The sequence below is a fragment of the Rhinopithecus roxellana genome, chromosome 13 (assembly GCF_007565055.1).
Source record: "Rhinopithecus roxellana isolate Shanxi Qingling chromosome 13, ASM756505v1, whole genome shotgun sequence".
Lineage (NCBI taxonomy): Eukaryota > Metazoa > Chordata > Mammalia > Primates > Cercopithecidae > Rhinopithecus > Rhinopithecus roxellana.
The window spans coordinates 85,739,564-85,762,410 of NC_044561.1; the positions used below are offsets into that span (position 1 = coordinate 85,739,564).

Here is a 22,847-nt window from a genome sequence, read left to right on the forward strand (position 1 = left end):
ATCATGGCTCACTGCAGCCTTGACCTGCCAGGTTCAATCTATCCTCCCACCTCAGCCTCCCCAGTAGCTAGGACTATAGGGGCACACCACCATGCTCAGCTATTTTTTTGTATTTTATATATATATATATATATATATATATAGAGAGAGAGAGAGAGAGAGAGAGAGAGAGAGAGAGAGGATTTCGCCGTGTTGCCCAGACTGGTTTCAAGCTCCTGGGCTCAATCAATCCACCTGCCTCAGCCTCCCAAAGTGCTGGGTGAGAGCCACATGCCCAGCCCCCAAATGTATGTTTCAATCTATGAATACATGAATGTATATTTCTTTTTTTTTTTTTTTTTTTTTTTTTTTTTTTGAGACGGAGTCTTGCTCGGTCGCCCGGTCTGGAGGTCTGGAGTGCAGTAGCCGGATCTCAGCTCACTGCAAGCTCCGCCTCCCGGGTTTACGCCATTCTCCTGCCTCAGCCTCCCGAGTAGCTGGGACTACAGGCGCCCGCCACCTCGCCCGGCTAGTTTATTTTTTTGTATTTTTAGTAGAGACGGGGTTTCACCGTGTTAGCCAGGATGGTCTTGATCTCCTGACCTCGTGATCCGCCCGTCTCGGCCTCCCAAAGTGCTGGGATTACAGGCTTGAGCCACCGCGCCCGGCCATGAATGTATATTTCTATCAGATATATATTCATGGGCTGGGCATGGCGGCTCACATGTGTAATCCCAATACTTGGGGAGGCTGAGTCAAGAGGATCACTTGAGGCCAGGAGTTTGAGACCACCTGAGCAACACAGCAAGACTCCTGTGTGTACAAAACAGTTTAAAAATTAGCTGGGCATGGTAGTGTGCACCTGTAGTCCCAGCTAGTTTGGCAGCTGAGGTGGGAGGTCGGTTGAGCCCAGGAGGTTGAGACTGCAGTGAGCTGAGATTGTACCACTGCACTTCAGCCTGGGCAAGACCCAGAGACAGAGAAAGACCCCATTGCAAAAAAAAAAAAAAAGAAGAAATATATTCATGGATGCATGTGCCCAGTTCCTTGGACTCTATTTCCTAACTGATACAAAGCAGGGCTGGAACATCCTCCTTTTTAGGACAGAGTGGGCATGCCAGTTGGACAACTGTGGCTTGGTAATACATCAAACCACCTGACAATCTATTCCCAGAAGGAAAGGGACTGTGGTTCAGATGTAGGCTGACCCAACTTGAAAGTGGTGGTAGGTTTGTTTAATGATATCTTAGAGAGAAATACAGAGCAGAAATATGAAAACCATGGCTAGATTTATAGCCACAGAAATTATAACCGTAAAAGAGACTTCTCCAGACTCAGTCCTGAGGATGGCACCCGCTGGGACAATGACTCATTTCTGCATTTCTGAGGTAATGGGAAGGGCTGCTTTTCATGCATAATCAGAATGACGATGAGTTGGTATGACAATGTCTCAAGGACATTCTGAGACTGTGTAGAGAAGGCAAGCCCAGATGTGTCTGAAAATCCATACCATCGTTTCGGTAGGTGTAAAACTCCTACTGTGGTTGTCAATGAAATTTTGGTTGCTGAGATCATGATACCATCTGGTGAATCAAAGGAAGATTTTTGCATTTTCTTGCTATCATTAAGAAACACCTGTTGTCAGCACAATTTTCCTGGAGGTGTTGGGATTTTGAGAGGTAACTTTTTCTTTTGTTACAATTTCAAACTTATGGAAAAGTTGCAGGAGGAGTAAAAGGAACTTCTATACCTCATACCTAAATCCACCAATCATTTGCTTTATTATTCTATGTATTTATATATGTTTATATCAACATAAATGCATGTCTATTATTTATTTTTTGAACCATTGAGAGTAAGTTGGACATCATGCCTCCTTATCCCCAAACCAGTTTCCTATGAATGAGGTCATTTTCTTTCTTTCTTTCCTTCTTTCCTTCTTTCCTTCCTTCCTTCCTTCCTTCCTTCCTTCCTTCCTTCCTTCCTTCCTTTCTTTCTCCTTCCTTCTTTTTCTTCCTTCCTTTCTCCTTCCTTCCTTCCTTCCTTCCTCCCTTTCTTTTTCTTCCTTCCTTTCTCCTTCCTCCTTCCTTCCTTCCTTCCTTCCTTCCTTCCTTCCTTCCTTCCTTCCTTCCTTCCTTCTTTCTCTCTCTCTCTCTCTTTCTTTTCTTTCTTTCTCTTTCTCTTTCTCTCTCTCTTTCTCTTTCTTTTTTTTTTTTCTTTTTTTGACACAGAGTGGCCTTCTGTCACCCAGGCTGGAGTGCAGTGGCACAATCTTGGCTCACTGCAACTTCTGCCTCCCAGGCTCAAGTGATCCTGTCATCTCAGCCTCCCAAGCAGCTGGAATTACAGATGTGTGCCACCATGCCCGGCCAATTTTTGTATTTTTGGGGTAGAGATGGGGTCTCACTATGTTGCTCAGGCTGGTCTTGGATTCCTGGGCTCAAGTAATCCTCCTGCCTTGACCTCCCAAATTGCTGGGATTATAGGGGTGAGCAACAGCACCCAGCCAAGATCATTTTCTTACATGTCATAATACAATGTTTAAAATTAGACATTTTAAATCTGATACAATATTTTTATCAATCCCCATTCCATATTCAAATTTCATCATTTGTCATATGATGCCCCTTGTAGATTTTATTTTTGCAGTCTAGGGTCCAGTTTAGGATCCTGCATTACATTTGGTAATCCTGCCTTTTGTCGGTGCTCATCAAAGAACCAGGCACACACTTGCTGTCACACAAATTTGGGGGTTTTTTTTGGGTACTTGCTTCAGTTTCTGAATTAGACCCTGAGAAAAGCAGGTTGGATGCTTAGTGCTCTCTTTGATAGTGTTTGAATATCAGGCTTCACTTTCCAGAAACTCTTCAGAGTCAACTACATGTGTGCAGTTGGAGAGACAGCCTTGCTTCTGAGTGTGTTTCTCCATCTGCTATGACCCTTCCTGCAGACTCATCACTTCCAGGAGCACTGAGCATACTTCACAGGTGTGTCTTTAGGGACTGGGGCCTCACAGAGAGGTCCGGCTACAGGAAGCAGGGATAGCAGGGATCCGGGAGCCAGGGGTCTGCCTGCCCTTTCACTCCTGGGCTGTTGGCCACCTTATTCAAAATGAGACTTTCCATAGCTGATTTACCTTTTGAGTTGGTCCAATTTGGTTGGAAAGGCTTCAAACTGTGCACCCTGGTGGGACCGTGTGGCAGGGCATTCAATTTTAGCGCGGGGTGGCCCTCTTGTGGCAGACATTTGCATATTCTGGGAAAAGGAGGGATGGTAAAAGGTACAGTCAGTGTTAGAGCAGTGTATTCGTTTGCTAGGGCTTCCAGAACAAAGCACCACAGATGGGTCCACCCTAATGGCCTCAGTTTCCTTTAATTACCTCTTTACAGGCCCCATCTCTGAAGGCAGCCACACTTTGAGGGAGTTAGGACTTCAACGTGTGAGATTTGGAAGAAGACAATTCTGAAGCAGAAAGGAACCTTAGATATTCTCTAGCTTAAGTCCATCATTTTAGAAAACAGATTGACCTGATCAAGGTCACACAATAGTAGACAGCAGAGACCTAACGTGAAACCCACCTCTAAGGAATATATGATTATCTCCATTACCTTTTGTTTCTGTGAAATGTCCAAAGCAAACTCAGAATGTATCTTAACTGAGAGGGATGGCTCAAAATGCTACAGTATGAAATTGACTAAAAGGCAAAGCATCTAAGCCTGTTTTACTCAGGCTTTTAGATATTTGTTAGTGAAAAAAATTTTAATTAAAAAATTTTAAAAGTTTATTTTACATTTAAATAACTTTATTTTATTTATTTTTTGAGACACGGTCTCATTCTGTCATCTAGACTGGAGTGCAGTGGTACAATCTCAGCTCACTGCAATCTCTGCCTCCCAGGCTCCAGTGATCCTCCTACCTCAGCCTCCTGAGTAGCTGAGACTACAGGCATGTGCCTATATTTTTTGTAGAGATGGGGTTTTACCACATTGCCCAGGCTGGTCTTGAACTTCTGGGCTCAAGCAGTCCACTTGCCTTGGCCTCCCAAAGTGCTGGGATTGTACGCATGAGCCACTTCACCCAGCCTTAAACAACTTTAAATGGAATAAAAGATATGATGAACATTAAACCTGGCATATTTCACTAATTTCTGATATTTTTATACTGCTAAAATCACCATGCATCTGGTATTTTGCTTTTCTTTTCCCCTTCAAGTTTGTTATAAGCATTTTCATTTATATCAAAGTATGTTCCACACGGTTAAATTTTTTTTTTTTTTTGAGACAGAATCTTGCTCTGTTGCTCAGGCTGGAGTGCAGTGGCGCAAATCTCCCGCTCACTGCAAGCTCTGCCTCCCAGGTTCACGCCATTCTCTTGCCTCAGCCTCCCGAGTAGCTGGGACTACAGGTGCCCAGCTATTTTTTTATATTTTTAGTAGAGACGGGGTTTCACCGTGTTAGCCAGGATGGCCTCGATATCCTGACCTCGTGATCCCCCCGCCTCGGCCTCCCAAAGTGCTGGGATTACAGGCGTGAGCCACTGTGCTTTGCTGGTTAAAATTGTTTGATGGGGCAATGTGTGCTAACTCACACCTGTAATCCCAGCACTTTGGGAGGCTGAGGCAGGAGTATTGCTTGACCACAGGAGTTCAAGACTAGTATGAGTAACATAGCAAGACCTTGTTTTTTTAAAACGTAAATACATAAATAAAATAAATAAGTACAATTGTTCCATGGTTATAGCCCATTTTCTCCTATTGTTACTGCAGTTTGCTAAGCCATTCTCCTCTCTGCACCTCTCCCTCTCTTAGCCATTATACATATATATATAGCTATAACATAAAGCAAGTTGTATTTATTAAATGTCTATACTGCAAAGGTGATCACACTTTTTGCAGGTGTTTTGGAAAATAATTTCAAACTTTCTAGTAAAAATGACAAGAATAGTACAAACAACCCAGATTCACCTCTTAATATTTTGTCTAATTTCCTTTCTATCTCTCATACTTATTTATATTTATATTTATACATGTCATTTTATTCAGAATCATTTGAGAACAAGTTGCATACATCATGGGTCTTTGCTCCTAGATAGCTCAGAGTATATTTTCCTTTTTTTGAGATGGAGTCTCGCTCTGTTGCCAGGCTGGAGTGCATTGGCATTATCTCAACTCAATGCAACTTCTGCCTCCTGGGTTCAAGCGATTGTCCTGCCTCAGCCTCCCGAGTAGCTGGGACTACAGGTGTGCACCACCACGCCCTGTTAATTTTTTTGTATTTTTAATAGAGATGGGGTTTCATCACGTTGGCCAGGATGGTCTTGAACTCCTGACCTCGTGATCCGCCCACCTTGGCCTCCCAAAGTGCTGGGATTACAGGCGTGAGCCACCGCACCCAGCCTCTCAGAGTATATTTTCTAAGAATAATGATATTATTTTATGTAACTGTAGCATAGTCATAAACTTCAGTAAATTTAATCTTGATACAATTTTATGGTCTAATCTCTCTATATTCTAATTTTGTTAATGAACCTAATGATAACCTTTAGAGCAGATTTTCTCCTCCACTACAAGATCCAGTCTAGGATCCATCTTGCATTTACTTATTTATTTTTATTTTTGAGACGGAGTCTCACTCTGTCACCAAGGCTGGAGTGCAGTGGTGTGATAATGGCTCACTGCAACCTCTGTCCCCCCGTATTCAAGGAATTCTCATGTCTCAGCCTCCCAAGTAGCTGGGACTACAGGCACAAACCACAACGCCCGGCTAATTTTTTGTATTATTAGTAGAGACGGAGTTTCGCCATGTTGGCCAGACTGGTCTTGAACTCCTGACCTCAGGTGATCCACTCACCTCAGCCTCCAAAGTGCTAGGATTACAGGCATGAGCCGCTGCACTCGGCCCTATATTGCACTTAGCTGTCATGTCTCTTTAGTCTCCTTTAATCTGGAACGTTTTCATAGCTTCTCTTTGTCTTTTATGATATTAACATTTTTGTAGAATACCATCCCCCTTCTGTTTTTATTAATAGAATGTTCCTTCTTTGGAATTTATCTGGAAGATTCCTTATGATCAGATATAGGCTATATGTTCAGGTTATGCAGGCCAGATAAAGGACATGTCTTTCTCAGACAAACCCAGATACCCTTGAGAGTGAAAGATGATGCTTGCTATATTTACACTGAGATAGTGGGTGTAAATGTGGACCATCTTAGGCAAACTGGGATATATGGTTACCTTACTTATATAAGCGATTATTCTCATTTTACCAGTCTCCATACTGGGACTGGATAGGTTACATCGCTTACTGAAGTGATGGGACCAGAACTTAACCTCAGATCTTTCTTATTCTAACAACATACATTTCCTGTCCCTGCCCCCAAACTAGTGCCATTCAACTGTATTTAGAGTAACTCTTCCATAACTGACCTTTCATCAAGTCCTGTGGAACCTATCTCTACAAACATGTCTCTTGAATTAACAAATTCATTCAGCAATGATTTCTTCCTTATGCGTATGATCTCTATTCCTACTGAATAACCTCCCACTAGTGATATGGTCTTTAGGGTTGTTGACAAATATTGCACACTCCTTCCAAGCACGTAGCAGGATTGCATTTCCCAGTGCACCTGAAGTTAGACAATACAACCACAGCATTTTGCTAAGATCTTTATTTCAGAAGTTGTCCAGATCATCTTGTGTTTTCATTAGTCAGTATGGATTCACCACCTGCACCGTGAGGGCAGAGACTTGATTTTGTGCAAGTTAACTCTGAGGCTATGCTTTGTGAGGAGATATTTTCTGAGTGTTTATTTCACTGGATTAAATTGAAATAATTTTTTGTTATGTTTCTAGAATATATTTTTCTTTTTTTTTTTTTTTTGAGACGGAGTCTCGCTCTGTCGCCCAGGCTGGAGTGCAGTGGCCGGATCTCAGCTCACTGCAAGCTCCGCCTCCCGGGTTTAGGCCATTCTCTTGCCTCAGCCTCCCGAGTAGCTGGGACTACAGGCGCCCACCACCTCGCCCGGCTAGTTTTTTGTATTTTTTTTAGTAGAGACGGGGTTTCACCGTGTTAGCCAGGATGGTCTCGATCTCCTGACCTCGTGATCCGCCCGTCTCGGCCTCCCAAAGTGCTGGGATTACAGGCTTGAGCCACCGCGCCCGGCCGAATATATTTTTCTTAAATGGGATTCCCATATGTGGTCGATTGAGTTGTGGGTCCTGATTCTCCCCTCCAGCATGATGGGATTATCCACCCATACCCTTACCAGGGCCTCAGGCTGAGCCCTGACTCCTCCTTGCCTCCTCTTGACTTTATTTGTGGCCACGTGATTTGCTTTGACCAATAGGATGCCAGCAGACATGATGCAAACAAAGGCCTGGGATGAGCTTGTATGGCTGGGCTTGCTCTTGTGCTTTTGTCATCGCTAGTTCAGAAGCTTGAGGGACACTGGGAGCAGAGCTGCCCCTGCTGAAAGGAGACCTACAGCTGGAAGACGGCTGAGCTCCCAGTCCCAGGGAATGCAGTGATAAATACTTCTATGCCATTTAGTTTTGGGGGCAGTTTGTTCTGTAGCAATATCTGACTGATACACGATATCAAAGGGAACAAATGATTTTATAACTCTTGCTATATGTTGGTTTTGCTCTCGAGGAAGCCTGAAGTCAATTTACTATGCTATCAGCATGGTATATGTGCACCTACAAAAATATTCATGTGGTTCTCCTCAATTTGACCATACAATCAAATTTTATGTATTTTTATTTATTATTTTTATTTTTACAAGTAAAAGAAATGGGGGTCTCACTATGTTGCTGAGGCTCATCTTGAACTCCTGGCTTCAAGATATCCTCCCACTTTGGCCTCCCAAGGTTCTGGATTACAGGTGTGGCCCACTGCACCTGACCAAATCTAATTTTAAATGGTTTAAGGAAATAGAACAATAACCATGTCACCAGCACAGTTTAGGGCCTTACAGAGCTTTATTCCAGACTAAATCTATTATCTTAAGGTAATAATTTGGTGTAATAATAAACTCCACAAAGATCTGTGTAATTTTCTTCCTCCATCTTTAATTTGTAGTATAATCACACACAATTCATATAGTTAGTAATTATATGGTACTACTAATCCTTACTTTTAAGAAAACAACCCTTTTGATAATGATTTTTAAAGTTGGAGATATGACAAAATATTTACATTCAGAAACATTCTCATCAAGTGGTATTAATTTCAACACCCACAATTTACTTTTAAATTTGCCAAATCTAGCTATTTTTTCTATATATATATTTCTTTCAACACCCACAATTTACTTTTAAATTTGTCAAAATCTAGCTATTTTGTGTATATATATTTTTATTTATTTATTTTAAAAGCTTGTCCTTAAAATCCAACTGTTCCATAATAAAAATTAAAATTAAACATAATGGCAAAAAATCCTTTATTATTCTCTAACTGAGGGTTGGCCAATTAATGGCAGATCACTTGAGCCCAGGAGTTTGAGACCAGCCTGGGCAACAGAGCAAGACTCCATCTCATTTTTTATTAAAATTTTGTTGTACTACATTTTATGTTAAAAAAAGAAAAGAAAAAAGCAACCTTTTTTCTTTTTTTTTTTTTTTGAGACGGAGTCTCACCCTGTCACCGAGGCTGGAGTGCAGTGGCGCGATCTCAGCTCACTGCAGCCTCCGCCTCCCAGGTTCCAGCGATTCTCCTGTCTCAGCCTCCCGGGTAGCTGGGATTACTGGCAGCGCCACCGCGACCGGCTAATTTTTGTGTTTTTAGTAGAGACGGGGTTTCACCATGTAGGCCAGGCTGGCTTCAAACTTCTGACCTCAGGTGATCGGCTCACCTCGGCCTCCCAAAGTGCTAGGATTACAGGCGTGAGCCACCTATTATAGCCCCATGGGTGAGGCTCTATTTGTTTTTTCCGTTCAAGAAAGGATGTCAAACTCCATCGGAGCATGGGTGAATTATAAAAACATAACCGTGCATGTCTCCTAAGTTATTGTAGGCTCTTCACAAATATGCACTGGTATTATTAAGAAATTACTTGCGACACACCTCACTACTTATGGAGACATGCCGTTTTATTTTGCATCCATGGTTAAGAACCTTTGCCATAGAGAGGGGTGCTAAACGTCGTGTTATGGTTATGAGAAAGAATTGCTGCATGCATAACCGAGCAATTGGAAATAAAAAAGACCAAAGGAAAAAAAAAAAAGAATTGCTTAAGTAATCAGAAAAAAATGGCATTGTTAAAGAGTTCTACAATTGAGTTTGAATGAGAGAGGAGACAAAGTGACAAGCCCTGGGCTCTTGAGCTAGTCCAAGTTTAAAGAGCTCGCCTGGGGATTCCTTCACAGTCCACAGTGGAACCAGTCAAAAGAGTGTCATGCCTCCCGTGTCCCCTGACCCTCCATTCAATCAAAAGCAACAGGCCTGAACAAGCACAGAACAAAAACCTCATTGCCCGCGTAACCTTCCAACCCCAGAGCTGTATGGGCCGCTAATCCGCCGCACAAAGCGGGCCGCTGCTCCTTTCTTCTCCCGCGCCCGGGCCCAACTGCTGATCGGCTCTGGAACGTCCCAGCAGCGCGCCGGGGGCCTCCGGTGTTTATTTAGCGGGCTGCTGGCTGCGTCGGGGGCCTCCTGGAGAGCCGGCTCCGCGCCGCCCGCGCGCCCGCGCCAGAGCAGCCATGTACCGGCGCAGCTACGTCTTCCAGACCCGCAAGGAGCAGTACGAGCGCGCCGATGAGGCTTCGCGCGCCGCCGAGCCTGAGCGCCCGGCAGACGAGGTCTGGGCTGGGGCCACTAGCCTGGCGGCGCTGCAGGGACTCGGCGAGCGCGTGGCCGCCCACGTCCAGAGGGCCCGCGCGCTCGAGCAGCGCCACGCCGGGCTCCGGCGGCAGCTGGATGCCTTCCAGCGCCTGGGCGAGCTGGTCGGGCCCGAGGACGCCCTCGCCCGCCAAGTCGAGAGCAACCGCCAGCGCGCCCGGGACCTGGCTGCCGAGCGCGCCCGGCTGGAGCGCCAGGGCACCGAGGCGCAGCGCGCGCTCGACGAGTTCCGGAGCAAGTAAGCGGCGGCCATCGGGGGAAACCGAGGCAGGGCGTGGGCCGCCCCGGGGGCGCGGGACTGGGAGCACGCTGCTACCCACGCAGGGGTAAAGGTCTGTTTCTGGTCCCCTGTCGATCGATGACCTCATCCATGCACGCAGGTGGCACATTTCCTTAAGACTAGCTTCTATTTTGATGACACGTCAGTTTACACTAAATATGTGTTATAAAATGCACATATTTTAAGTGCATAGTTCAGTGAGTTTTAACAAATGTATATACCCGTGTTACCACAAAACAAGTGAGATATTGCCACTACCCCTGAAAGTTCTCTCCTCCCCTTTCCCAGTCAGTCCCCTTTGCCCCAGACCAGAGGCACCCATTCTGATTTCTATCACCATAGATTGACTTTGCCTATTCTAGAGTTCCACGAAAATAGAATCTTACAGCAAGTACTCTATTGTCCGGCTTCTTTTGCTCAGCACATTGTTTTTGAGATGTACCGGTGTTATTTAATCCTTACAGACTTATCTTTACCGCACCTGTTTTACAGATAAGGCGACTGAGGCTCAGAAAATGTAGGAATTTGGGGCAAGGCCCCTCAGCTAGTGAATTACTGTTCCGGGACTGGAATTTAGGTCTTGGGCATGTTAAGTCTAATTGCCTTCATGGCATGGCAGCTGACACCTGGGAATTAGGCTCACTATGTGTCCTCTAGGGTCTTGATACTCAAAGTGCGGTCCATGGACCAGCAGTATTGGCATCACCTGGGAGCTTGCTAGAAATATAGATTCTTAGGCCCATCCTAGAACTCCAGAATTAGAATCTGCATTTTAACAAGCTCCCTAAGTGATCTGCAGTTTAAAAAGTTAAATGTTGAAGACTAAGAAGCACTGGTCCAGGGCATGGTCTCCCCTCCCACAGATTGAGTAATGTGTTAAAATCACATAGGAGCTGTTTTAAAAAATATGCAATTTGTCAACATTTTTTCAAGTTATAAATGTGTGTGTTCTTTGACTCAGAAGGCCACTTTGAGGAATTTATTATAGGATGCACTCCAGCAGGTATGAAATGGCATGCCTGTAAAGATACTCACTGCAACAGGTATACTGCAACTGGTACACTCCAGCAGGTACACATTTGCAATAGCATGCCTGCAAATATACTCACTGCAGCAGGATCTGCAATAAGCCTGGATAAATGCTCATTATCAAATAAATGCTCATTAATAGGAGACAGGTGCTTCCTCCATGTAACGGAATACTGTGCAGTGGAAAAAAGTATGTTATTGTCATTTAGTTTTTTAAAAAGGGAGAAGAATAGAGTTTTTTTTTGTTTGTTTGCATAAAAAGAATTTCAGGACACACACAAAGACACACACACACACACAGACACACACATAGGCACATGCCCCAATGACACTGGCTACCTGAGGGGGATAAGTGAGTAGGAACTGGGCAATTGGGAGACAGAGGTGGGAAGGAGACTCTTAACAGAACATCTTTTTATATCTTTAAAAAAATTATTTAACTGTGGTCTGGGTGCAGTGACTCACACCTGTAATCCCAGCACTTTGGGAGACTGAGGCAGGCAGATCACTTGAGGTCAGGAGTTCGAGACCACCCTGGCAAACATTGTGAAAACCCTGTCTCTACTTAAAAAAATACAAAAATTAGTTGGGTGTGGTGGCACATGCCTGTAGTTCCAGCTACTCGGGAGGCTGAGGCAGGAGAATCACTTGAATCTGGGAGGCGGAGGCTGCAGTGAGCTGAGATTGCGCCATTGCACTCCAGCCTGGGTGACAGAGCAAGACTCTGACACACACACACACACACACACACACACACACACACACACACACAATTATTTAACCATATAAGAGATTCATTCATTTAAAATTTCATAAATGAATTTTAAAATACAGATGTTCAGGCCCTACCCTGGACCTCAAATGGGGTCCAGAAGCTTACACATTTTTAATGAGGGCCACTGGTCATTCCAGCCAGATTTGGGAACCCCCTGGTATAGGGTAGTCAGAGGATTTCTCCAAACCTGCTCTATGTTTGAGTTCCAGTTTCTCAATCTGAATCCTGGGCAGGTTATTCAATGTTGTGTTCTGAACACATTTATCAAATCACATTTATTGATTGGATTCCTGTCAACTCTTTTGAGGTTTAATCTATAGAAGTAGACTTGGAACTGGTAGAAGGGACCGGAAAACCCACTTGTTACAGCACTTCATGGGGAAACTGAACCTGGGAGATGGCCTGTGGGTGGTAGAACTTGAACCTGGGTTTTCTCACCCTGGGCCTATGCTCTTTTGGGAACACTGTATCTTGAGAGAATCCGTTCTTGGACTCCTGCAGTGTAAGGCCCAGAAATAGGACCTCATTCAGATGAAGCTCATGTTCTCCAAAGCAAAGGGGGAAAGTGCCCTGTGGCTCAGACATCCAGGGCAGCTTAATGGGCCATCAGGATTCCCTGGATGGCCTTTGTATTGGTATTAGACCATAGTCTACTTACTTTGGCTGGCAAGCATGACATCCATGAGTCCTAGTTGAAGGAAACGCCGTGTTGGCTTTTCCTGGTCTTTACTGATTGCACTTGGTTCTGAGTTATATGCCCATCATGAAGCAGTTCCTTCAGGCTCTGTGATTTATTTAAAATTCATATTAATTTATTCTCTCCCTTTGCCCCCTTGGAGAAGTTTTGACATTTGGATTGTGGTAGTGGGAATTGCAAATCATTACAGAAATCACGCTCATCCACATCCATAGGCACACACACATACACATGCATGCCAAGCTTGAGTTTACATTCCAGAGGTGAGTTGATGGCTAGCTAAAGCCAGGGGAAAATAATGCAGCAATGGGCTAGTATGTGCAGCCTTGGTTCCATGCTAGCACTAGTCATAATCTAGTGCTAGTATCTGGCAGTTGAATAATTTCAAAATCAGGTCTTTAACAGGTCAAAGACTAAACAAAACACTAAATAAAACAAGAATGAAATAAAAACAAAACTATCAAAATACAATGACAGATTCAATTATCCAAATCGTTGAAAACTAAAAATAATTTATGTAAAACAGTTAATTGAAGCCAGTTTTTTCACTTTATGAATATACTTATATGAATATATACATTATCATGAATTCTTTGTAGTGAAATCTCTCTCTCTCTCTCTTTTTTTTTTTTTTTCTTTTTTTTTAACTCTGTCGCCCAGGCCGGAGTGCAGTGGGGCGATCTCAGCTCACTGCAAGCTCCGCCTCCCAGGTTCACGCCATTCTCCTGCCTCAGCCTCCCCCGTAGCTGAGACTACAGGCACCCGCCACCAAGCCTGGCTAATTTTTTTTTTGTATTTTTAGTAGAGTCGGGGTTTCACCATGTTAGCCAGGATGGTCTCGATATCCTGATCTTGTGATCCGCCTGCCTCGGCCTCCTAAAGTGCTGGGATTACAGGCATGAACCACCGTGCCTGGAAATCACTTCTCTTTAATATAATATCTAGACTTATCTTTACAGCATGAAAATTACCCACAATATCAGGTTAATGTGTTGATCGTCAAACGTGTTCTTAGATATTTCCAGCAGAAATATCTAAGAACAGGAAACTCTTAGATCTTTCCAGCAGAAAAGAGCAATGAGAAAGTTAGATTTTATTAACAGTTTTATTCTCAAAGCTAATAATACACTCAAAAACTAATTTCTGGCTCTGTTAGGGCAATACACAAAATAAACTACTAAATGTAACATCCTGGTATGAAATGTAAAACTTGTGCAGAGATGTTTAGCTTCCTAGATGGAACTCAGCTTCGCAGATGGTTTTAGATCTGGGAATGTGTGCACATTGCACATATTCATAATTGTTTTTCCTTCAGTTCAGGACTTTTCCTTCTGAGAACACAGTGGTGTGATTTTCTAGTATCTTTCATGGTTGCAGAATACTTGACTTGAACCCATGGCATGGGCATGCAAGGGCACAGAAAACTATGCTTTGTGGGTTGGGCTCAGTGTTAATTAGGATTGCTTTCAACTATGAATGACATAAACTCCAAATTGACATTGGCCCACTTCAGACCAATTAGGATGGCAACTATAAAAACAAACAAACAAACAAACAGAAAATAAGTGTTTGTTAGGATGTGGAGACATTGTGGACTGTTAATGGGACTGTAAAATGGTACAGCCATTGTGGAAAACAGTATGGCAGTTCCTCAAAAAATTAAAAAATAGAATTACCATATGATGCAACAATTCCATTTCTGTACATATACCCAAAAGAATTGAAAGAGGGTTTTGAATAGCTACTTGCATACACATGGTCGTAACAGCATTGTTCACAACAGATAGCTTCCTAGATAGCGCCCTAAAATGTAGCAGCAACCCAAGTGTCCATCGACAAAGGAATAGATAAATAAAATGTGGTGGATACACAGAATATTATACACCCTAAAAAAGGAAATTCTGACATATGTTACAATATGGTTGAAACTTGAAGACATTATGCTAAGTGAAATAAGCCAGTTACAAAAAGAAAAATATTGTATGATTCCATTTACATAAGGTAGTTGGGCTAGTCAAATTCACAGAGACAGAAAGTACAATGGTGGTTGCCAGGGCTGGGGATGGGGAGAATGGGGAGTTGGTATTTAATGGGTACGGAGTTTCCGCTTTGCAAGATGAGGAGTTACAGAGATGGATGTTGGTGGTGATTTCACAACATTATGAATGTATTTAATATCACCAACTGTATACTTAAAATGGTTAAGATGGTAAATTTTATGTTATGCGTATTTTACCACCCCCGCCCTCCCCCCCACACACAGAAAAAAATCAGACAAAGTGATAGTGGCTTACCCAAAATGTCATTGGCTTATCCAAAATGTTTCTCGCTTGTGTAAGGTCTGGTTAAGCAGTTTAGTATGATACTCTACAGTATTTGGGACGCAGAAGGTTCTGTGTGGCCTTCAGGAATGCAGCATTCATGTTTCTGGCTGCAGGATGGAGGGAGGGATGGAAAATGAGAAGCAAAGGGCACACATACACCATTGCTTACTAAAGGTATCTGAAAGCTGCCATGCAGACTTAGGCTTCCATCCCATTGGTCAGGACTTTGTCACATGGCCACACCTGGCTGCAAGGAATGCTGGAAAATGTAGTTTCCCTTCTAGGCAGTCCTGTGCTTGCCAAACATCAAGGGCCCTAACTCCTGAAGAAGGCGAGAATGGGCATTTGTGGGTCACCTTATAGGGAACAAGGGGAAGAGTCATTTAGGAAGGAATCTTCTCTCTTCAGGGTTAAAATATCTGCAGAGGGAAACTTTCATTCTGACCAGAATGATTTCTGAAGTCTGTGCTTCCCCAATCCCCCTCATTTTCTAGAAGTCCAGAAAGAAATCGACTAGGATAAAAAAAACAACAAACAAACAAAAACACCTGCTCCTAGTATTTGTTGCTTTCTTAATCTTGTGAATGTTTAAATTGGGAGTTCGTTTCTCTATCCAGACAATATAGCATGGTTATCAAAGCACAGTTTTGGTGTCTAACTCAAGTCTCAGGTCTGACTCCATCCTTCTCTTAGTTTGGAGTCCACCAGAAGCCAAGCCTGAGACAGGGATGTGAGGGCAAGTAGCTTCTTTGGAACACGTCCTCGGGGAACACCAGTAGGGGAGTGAAGAGATGAGACAGGAAGGAAAGACAGCCAGTGTTGAGTGCACTAGCAAGCAAGTTCCCATCATGGGCAACTGGAGCTCCACCTGCTGGGTATAGAACGTGCCTCAGTTGTCCCAGCTGAGCAGAAAAGGAGCTGGGGTACTTATGCTCCAATTTGCCTCTTTCAGAGTTTGGGGGCTGCTCCCAGAGGCCCTAATTCCCTGGCATGTCCAGCCTGCCCCACCCACTTGCCCAGAGGAGGCTGTCGCTGTGTGGGGAGCTAGGAGGAGGGCGAAGTGTTGGGAGCATCTGCCTGAGTTTCCTCATCTTTAATGCAGCACTAACAATAACTGCTTTCTTCTAGGGTGATGTAAGGATTAAATGACATAATCTGGAAAAATTGACACATTACATGTGTCAGCAAATAAAATAGTATAGGAAATCCAAGTACGGTCAGGTTAATGGTGGTGTAGATTGTGCAGGGCAGTCTCCCGTCTCTGCCACTGCTGCACTTGGGTTTTAGGTAGGCCAGGATATAATTCCCTCGTCCTTGGGGTGGCTGGGAATAAGACTGTAGGGGCTGGGGTTGGGGCCTTCAGGCTGGGAATCTCCTATTTCGCTAACTGCCCCTGGTTACTCCATGCAGTGTGCAAATGTTACCACTTTCTGATTGGGAGGCAGTCGGCTAGGAAATGCAGCATTCATTAGCTACTACTTTAAAATTAAGACCCTCTCCTTAAAGGAGAGGGCATCGTACCCAGGTTGAATTTAATGCTGATTATGTGATCCATACATATCAAAGCATGGTAGCCACCCAACTCTCACTTACGTGTCCAATTTGCAGGTACGAAAATGAGTGTGAATGTCAACTCCTGCTAAAAGAAATGCTTGAACGGCTTAACAAGGTGAGCGGAACACATCCTTGGGCTTATGCAGCTTAATTACAGTATTGAACGGAATGGTGAAAGTGCATCTTTTACATGCTTCTCTTTGTGTTACTTTAGCGGTCACTACTTCTTTTGCAGTCACTCTCTCTCGACTTGTTAATTTCAACTGAGTCTTTGTGAGTGAACTCACACACCCATACACACACCCCTCTCTCCTGGGAGAAACACAGACTATGAAGCTTGTTGGCTATGCTAGGCTAGCAAAACCTGCTGGCGTTACAATGACAAAGGGCTGTTTTACCTGTCATACCAATCCCCAACACCGAATTTAGGAAGGACCTTGCTTTGGGCAGTGGTTATTTGGACACAGCGATACCTCTGTCCTGTTGGCTAAGAGTTTTGAGATTGCTGCTCCACAGGAGAAGTCTCAGGAGAACAGAGGAAGAAATTTCTACTTCCCCTAGAGCTCCCTCTTATAGCATGACCAATAGCCCCAGAGGAGATGCCAGGGGTTCTTAGCCACTTGACTTTCCTGCAGGGTTATGTGGAGTTGTTCTCTGCAGAACAGGGGTGATTTCCTTCTTGGGATTCTTCATCATCATTCTCACTAACTGATTGGATTTTCTGCTTTTGCCAGGAGAATCCCATCACCAGAAAGCAGAATGATTCTGGATCACCAGGGTTGTACAGAACAAGAGATGGCAGATAACTTTAAGCATGGCCCTTTTCTGATTATTTTTGAGCTCAAATATCAGAGCGGAACGACCCATGGAGACTATTTAGTGGAAGGGCTGCTTAATTAGGGCACATGGGCTGCCCTTCCCCACCCCTTCCATGCCTACAACTCATCAAAATTGCTGACAAAACCTCAGACTCTTCCCTGCCATGCTCAGGGAACTCCAGGCAGCCTCTTTGGACAGTCAGGGTTAGCACCGGATGTTTGCCATCCCTTCACTTTGTCCAGCCTTTGCTGTCTAGGATTACTCTGCTGGTTGAGGGGAAAATCAGAACTAGAATCTAGGGAAACCCAGTTTTGCTTTGTCTGTGTTACCTGCCCCTCTGCATTTGAGCACGTACAATATGTTCAAACCAGGACAGTGTGCAAAAGAGGGTGCTGTCTGTAATTACACAAGTCAGTCAATGCAGGCTGGAACTGTCTCAGGCCAGCTAGTAGGACACGTGGGCACCCTAGATAGAAACACAGAGATAGCAGTGAGAATGCACCTCAGGAGGGCCCTAAGGACAGACGCTCAATAGTTGGCCTAGAGAACGATGGCCTTGAGCCTGTTGGATGTCTGAGCTGGGAGCTGGGCCTTAGTAGTGTCTGACGTCACCCTGCTATTCTGTTGACACCTGTAGATCATCCCCATTCTTCTGTTTGGTGGCAACCTCAGACTGCCAGAACATGGCCTTCAGACACGGGGCCCTAGCATCCTTCACAGCACCCCGCAGGCCCTCCCAGGCCCTCTCCCCAACACTTCCACATGTTGCTTTGTGAGCATCTGTCCTCACTGCATACAGGGCTTTCTCCTCACTTGTCACTCACGCAGTGCCATCCTGGGTACTCTTCAAATAAAGGGGAGAAAGAATGGGGTTCCTCCTTTACTCTTGATGGAAAATGACAGTGAATTTAAAAAACAAGCTTAAACTTTCTATTGTTTTTCTCTTTTTTTACAAAAGCGATCCATATTCTCAGTAGAAAAAATAAAGCAACATAGATAATGAAAAATAAGGAAAAAGCATCGCATTATACACCTTTATGTATATTGTGACATAGAGTGTGGACATTTGAAGAAGTATCAGCCCTGTAAGAATATTATGAAGGTTCTGGGGAAAGATGCTACCAAGAATTTGGGTGAGGCCAGGCACAGGGAATTGGCCTGACTGGCCCCTGGGTCCAGGTAAGACAGTACTGCCCACAAGTGAGCTGCACAGCCCCAGCGAAGAGTGTAGCCTGTGATTAGGAACCTCCTGCTACTGCTGAGCATCTGCGAGACTGTGGGCCAATTGCCTTGTCCCTCAGAGCCTCAGCTTCTTCATCTGTGAAATGGAACCACAATACTTCCCACCCACCATAGGAGTGAAAGTCAATGTGCCTAGTGAGAACTAAATGACGTAATAATGTGTATGACTTGCCCATCACCTGGTGGCGCTCAATCCCCGGTCACTGTTATTACAGAGCACTTGATGTGATAGACACCAACTTGATTTTCTCCACAGTGTGGGTGTGGAACCCTGGTGAAATGGGAAGTGACTTTAGAAAGTGCATGGAGGAGTGATATTTAATACTTGTGAATTTTTTAGGATTACCTATTATTTACAGCAGATGACATATAGATTTCCAAACAAATCTACGTAAAAATGAGTCCATTTAAAGACAAATACAGAGTGAATAAGATGCAGGTAGTCCTTGGATAACAGTAGAATTCATAAACACAGCAGGCAGATGCAGGGAGCTGGGGAGGGCTTTGTGCAAACCTGTAGGAGCCTCAGAACAGCCTGTGGTTATTGGAGGGGCAGTTTTTATTCTCAGAAATGACCTAGTCCAAATCCTTCTCTGGGCCAGTGAGGAAACTCACCCTTGGTGAGGTTAAATGACTTCAGAGCCTTGCAGCTCAGCTGCGATAAGTGTAGACAGGAGTTGGAGTCTTTTGTGTTTGTGGTTCATTCTCCACCTCCAAAGAATAGTCAGGGAATCGATGTACTCAGAGGCCAGACACGAAGCCAGAGAGTTCTCAGCAATAGGTGGACCCATGGACCTTGATGTTAGTGTCCTGTCCACATACCCTGGGCCATCCCAGTGGTCACTCAGACATGCTGAACACCCTGATCACTGCCTGCATCTCGGGCTCTGGGAACATGCATGGCCCACGTGAGTACAATCCAGAAGTGCTGGGTATTAACACCTCAGGAGCAACTCTCAGCTGCTGTGGACCGGGATAGGTGGATAAGTTCCCCATCCCTCCTAGCAACAGTTCAGAGTCGCATTCCACATGGTCCCTCAGAGGGACCCTAGCAGGACTGCGCTGTCTACAATGGCAACCTGCTCATCACACTCCTTCATTGGTTCCCTTCCCTGGCTCACTTCCCTCCCTTCCCTGTGCCTCCTGGGATTACCTCCCAGATAAGCCACAGGTACCCAGTCTTTGCCTGGGGGTCCACTTCTGGAGAACCCAAATAGTCCCTCAAGGGCAGGACCAGGTGAACACTGGACCTTTTTGTTCTCTGCTGAGATCATCAGATGACATGAAAGAGGCTAAAATTCACATCGCATCAGCTGGTCCTGTGAGTGGTTTTGGCCTGCAGGTTTTGGGTATTTTCTTACATCAGATCAACAAGGTTTTAGCTCAGTCTCAGTGCCCATTTCCTTTGGTCTCACTTGTGGAAGGGATTCATCCCTGGATGTGGCCATGGGACATCACTGACCCAGTCTTTGCATCCTACTTGGAAGATAGCGCAATGTACGTGAAAGGACTGATGGCCCCTGCCTTCACAAAACCACCATGCATTTCTTCATGCTGCACATGTAATCAAGCCTACAGAAAGAGCTCCTGTAGTTTTATCAGCCAGATAAGTTATAGCGGGCCACTATTTGCTATGCACTTGGAAGTGAAATAAACTCCTCAACACGTTACCTACAACCGATGGCCAAAGTTATTCAACTTCTCAGCCTTTTGATGTAGTAGGAATTCCAGGCGACTTCAAAATATTTGGGTTTGCTAACTTCTAGAACTCATGGTCACCAAATATATACATATGAGATTACTGGTCTGCTATGATGCCTGATTTGCTTATCTTAAGGAAATTGTAAGCAGCAGACTTTAAAATCTCCCTCTTTTTTCTTTAAAATTCCCAGAATTTTAAAATGATGTGGCTTCTAGTCAAATGCTTTCACTTAAAAACAATTTTAAAAATATTTAAAGGCTGACATATGTGCTTTTTCATGTAATTCATGTGTCTCTAAAACGTGCCTGCAGAACGCAGCAAGAGGCCAGGGAGTTTAGGGGATAAAATGGTGCGGGCATGAAGCCCTACCTTCAGGGCTGTACCTTTTTATGTCCAAGAATTCCTCTGAGTCCGGAAATGAACTTCCAGAGAAGGAGATGAAACTGGGAAGGAAGAGGAGGAGTCCGGGGGTGGAGAGGCAAGAGGAGCAGAGGAAGAGTCAGGATGAATGCAAAGGGAGAGAGAGCAAAGTTGAGGAGACTGAGGCAGAGGCAAGAGAGAGGGTGGAGAGATGTAGAACTTGCCCAGTGCCCTCCTTCAGGCCAGCATTAGCACCTGGAAGAACAACCTTAGCATTTTTGGAAAGGTTTTGACATCCAGAGTTGGAGGAAAAGTGTTTTTTAATTAAATTCCAGCTAACTAGAAATCTTAATGAACTTAAATACCCATTCTTTAGCAGTTGGGTTTTTAATGGAGTTTCTGGGATCCCTGTGAATAGGTAAGTAAGGCTGTTTTTTTTTCACCCTTTTTAATCCCAGCCATTTGAGTTAAAAAGGGCTGATTTTCAATAATGCTCCAAATTCTAGTTATTTCTCCAGCTCCTTTCTAAAAACATGGCTGTAAATAGTCTAGATTAGTGGTTCTAAAACTTCAGTGTGCATCAGCGTTACCTGGGGTGCGGCAGGGGTTGGGGGCACGTTAAAATCCAGACTCCTGGACCTCAGCACCAGAAATTCTAAGCCAGTAGGTCTGGCATCTGCTGGAGTATTTACATTTCTGATCCGTTCCCAGGTGTTGTGATCCAGGGACCACATTTTGAGGGCCACTGGTCTAGATCTAGGACACAGGCAATATCAGGGTTGGAATGTTTTGTAAAATTAGACTATTGACCCATAATCTCAATTCAGAAAAATCTAGATGATTCTGCTGGTGAAGCTTCTGAAAATTCAGCTGACAACATCCACAGCATAATAAAAACACAAACGTCTACACATTTCTGAGTTCTGGCGCAAACAAAAGAAAACATTTCCCAAACAAATTTTCCTCAATGTATCAGCAACTGTACATTCCAGTGGCCCCTACTCACCTTTGGGGATTTTCGGGTCAGCTTATCAGGTGATTATCTTCAAAGCATGACAGTGTGCTTGCAGAAACATCTGCTTAATCCCTATTTTAAGAATAACTATTGACTGGCCTTTTACTATCACTATGAGCAATTTTAAAGATTTAACTGATGGGACCCAGTGCTGGTGGTTTTAGCACAATCCTAGGAGGGAGGTGGGGAAGAATGACAGGCACCTCGAAGGATGGAGTCAGGGCTTAGCACTCAGCTCTTGGCTAGTAGAGAGAAGCCCATGGCAGGTTCCAGGCCCATTATCTTCCACTAACTTCCATTCACGAGCTCAGTGACGCACTGCATCGGTCTGGCCTCAGTCTCGCATACATGGAGGGAGGCTCTGGACTTCAAGGTGCATTTGGCAGAGCCCTCATGTTGCATGGAGTTGCTTGAAGAGTCTCTGAGGGAAGAGGGCAGCTGAGCAAGGGGGATGCCTGTGGCCCCTTGGTTTTGCTTCAGTACAGTGGCTTTCATGGACTGCTTTGTTCAAAGGATGGCACATGTGGCTTAACAAAAGTTTGAGGACCAGTGACCCCTAGGGTCCCTTCTCTTTCTAAAATTTAGAATGGTTGATTCCTTATAAATAATCACACAAAGGGTCCTTGAAGCCCTGTTTCCAGTCATTCAGCTTTGTGGCTCAATCATGGATGCATTTTGGTAAGAGTGATTGAGAATTCTGTACCCCACCCCATCCTCAGCAGTCTTAAGATGGGCAGAGGGAAGATAGAACAACATCCACCCCAATACTCCTGCACCTCGGGTGCAGATTTAGCCAGGCCTCTCTGAGGGTGTGGTCCCATCCCCGGGGCTGAGAATCACTCCACAAGGAACCATTGCCTTTGAAGGGAGTGGGGTGCCTCCGGGAACACTGTGATTTTCTTTCCCATCATATGGTCCAGCTGTCAGGCAAGATGGTGGTCATGTGACCCGTGCTGGCCAATCACAGCTCTCCTGAGGGAGGGATGCAGGGATGAACTGATTCAGAGCTGGGTCACTCTGAGCACAGGTCCTTGACTCCTGCTACTTAGATTCCTGAGACTGCCCTGGTTTCCGTCTTTGCAGAGGTCTGGTTGTTTTTTTGTATTTTACAAATTACCCAGGTCTTTCTGAATCCTCCACCCTTTTCTGTTGCTGGAAAGATTCAGGCTTCCCTTTCCACCATTTCTCTTACAAAAGGCTTCCCAAGCTTGTGAAATACTTCTGGGTATTTCAG

The 22,847-nt window shown here is 44.4% G+C and overlaps 1 protein-coding gene across 1 annotated transcript in view; it reads left to right on the forward strand.

The window, feature by feature from the left end:
• The first annotated feature begins 16,488 nt into the window (after positions 1–16,488).
• The window catches only part of BFSP1 (beaded filament structural protein 1), a 31,519-nt gene continuing 25,160 nt past the window's right edge, over positions 16,489–22,847 (forward strand). Inside the window, exon 1 of the mRNA XM_030915336.1 lies at positions 16,489–16,590. Within this exon, the coding sequence (XP_030771196.1) occupies positions 16,489–16,590 (102 nt within the window). The remainder of the gene's footprint in view (positions 16,591–22,847) is intronic.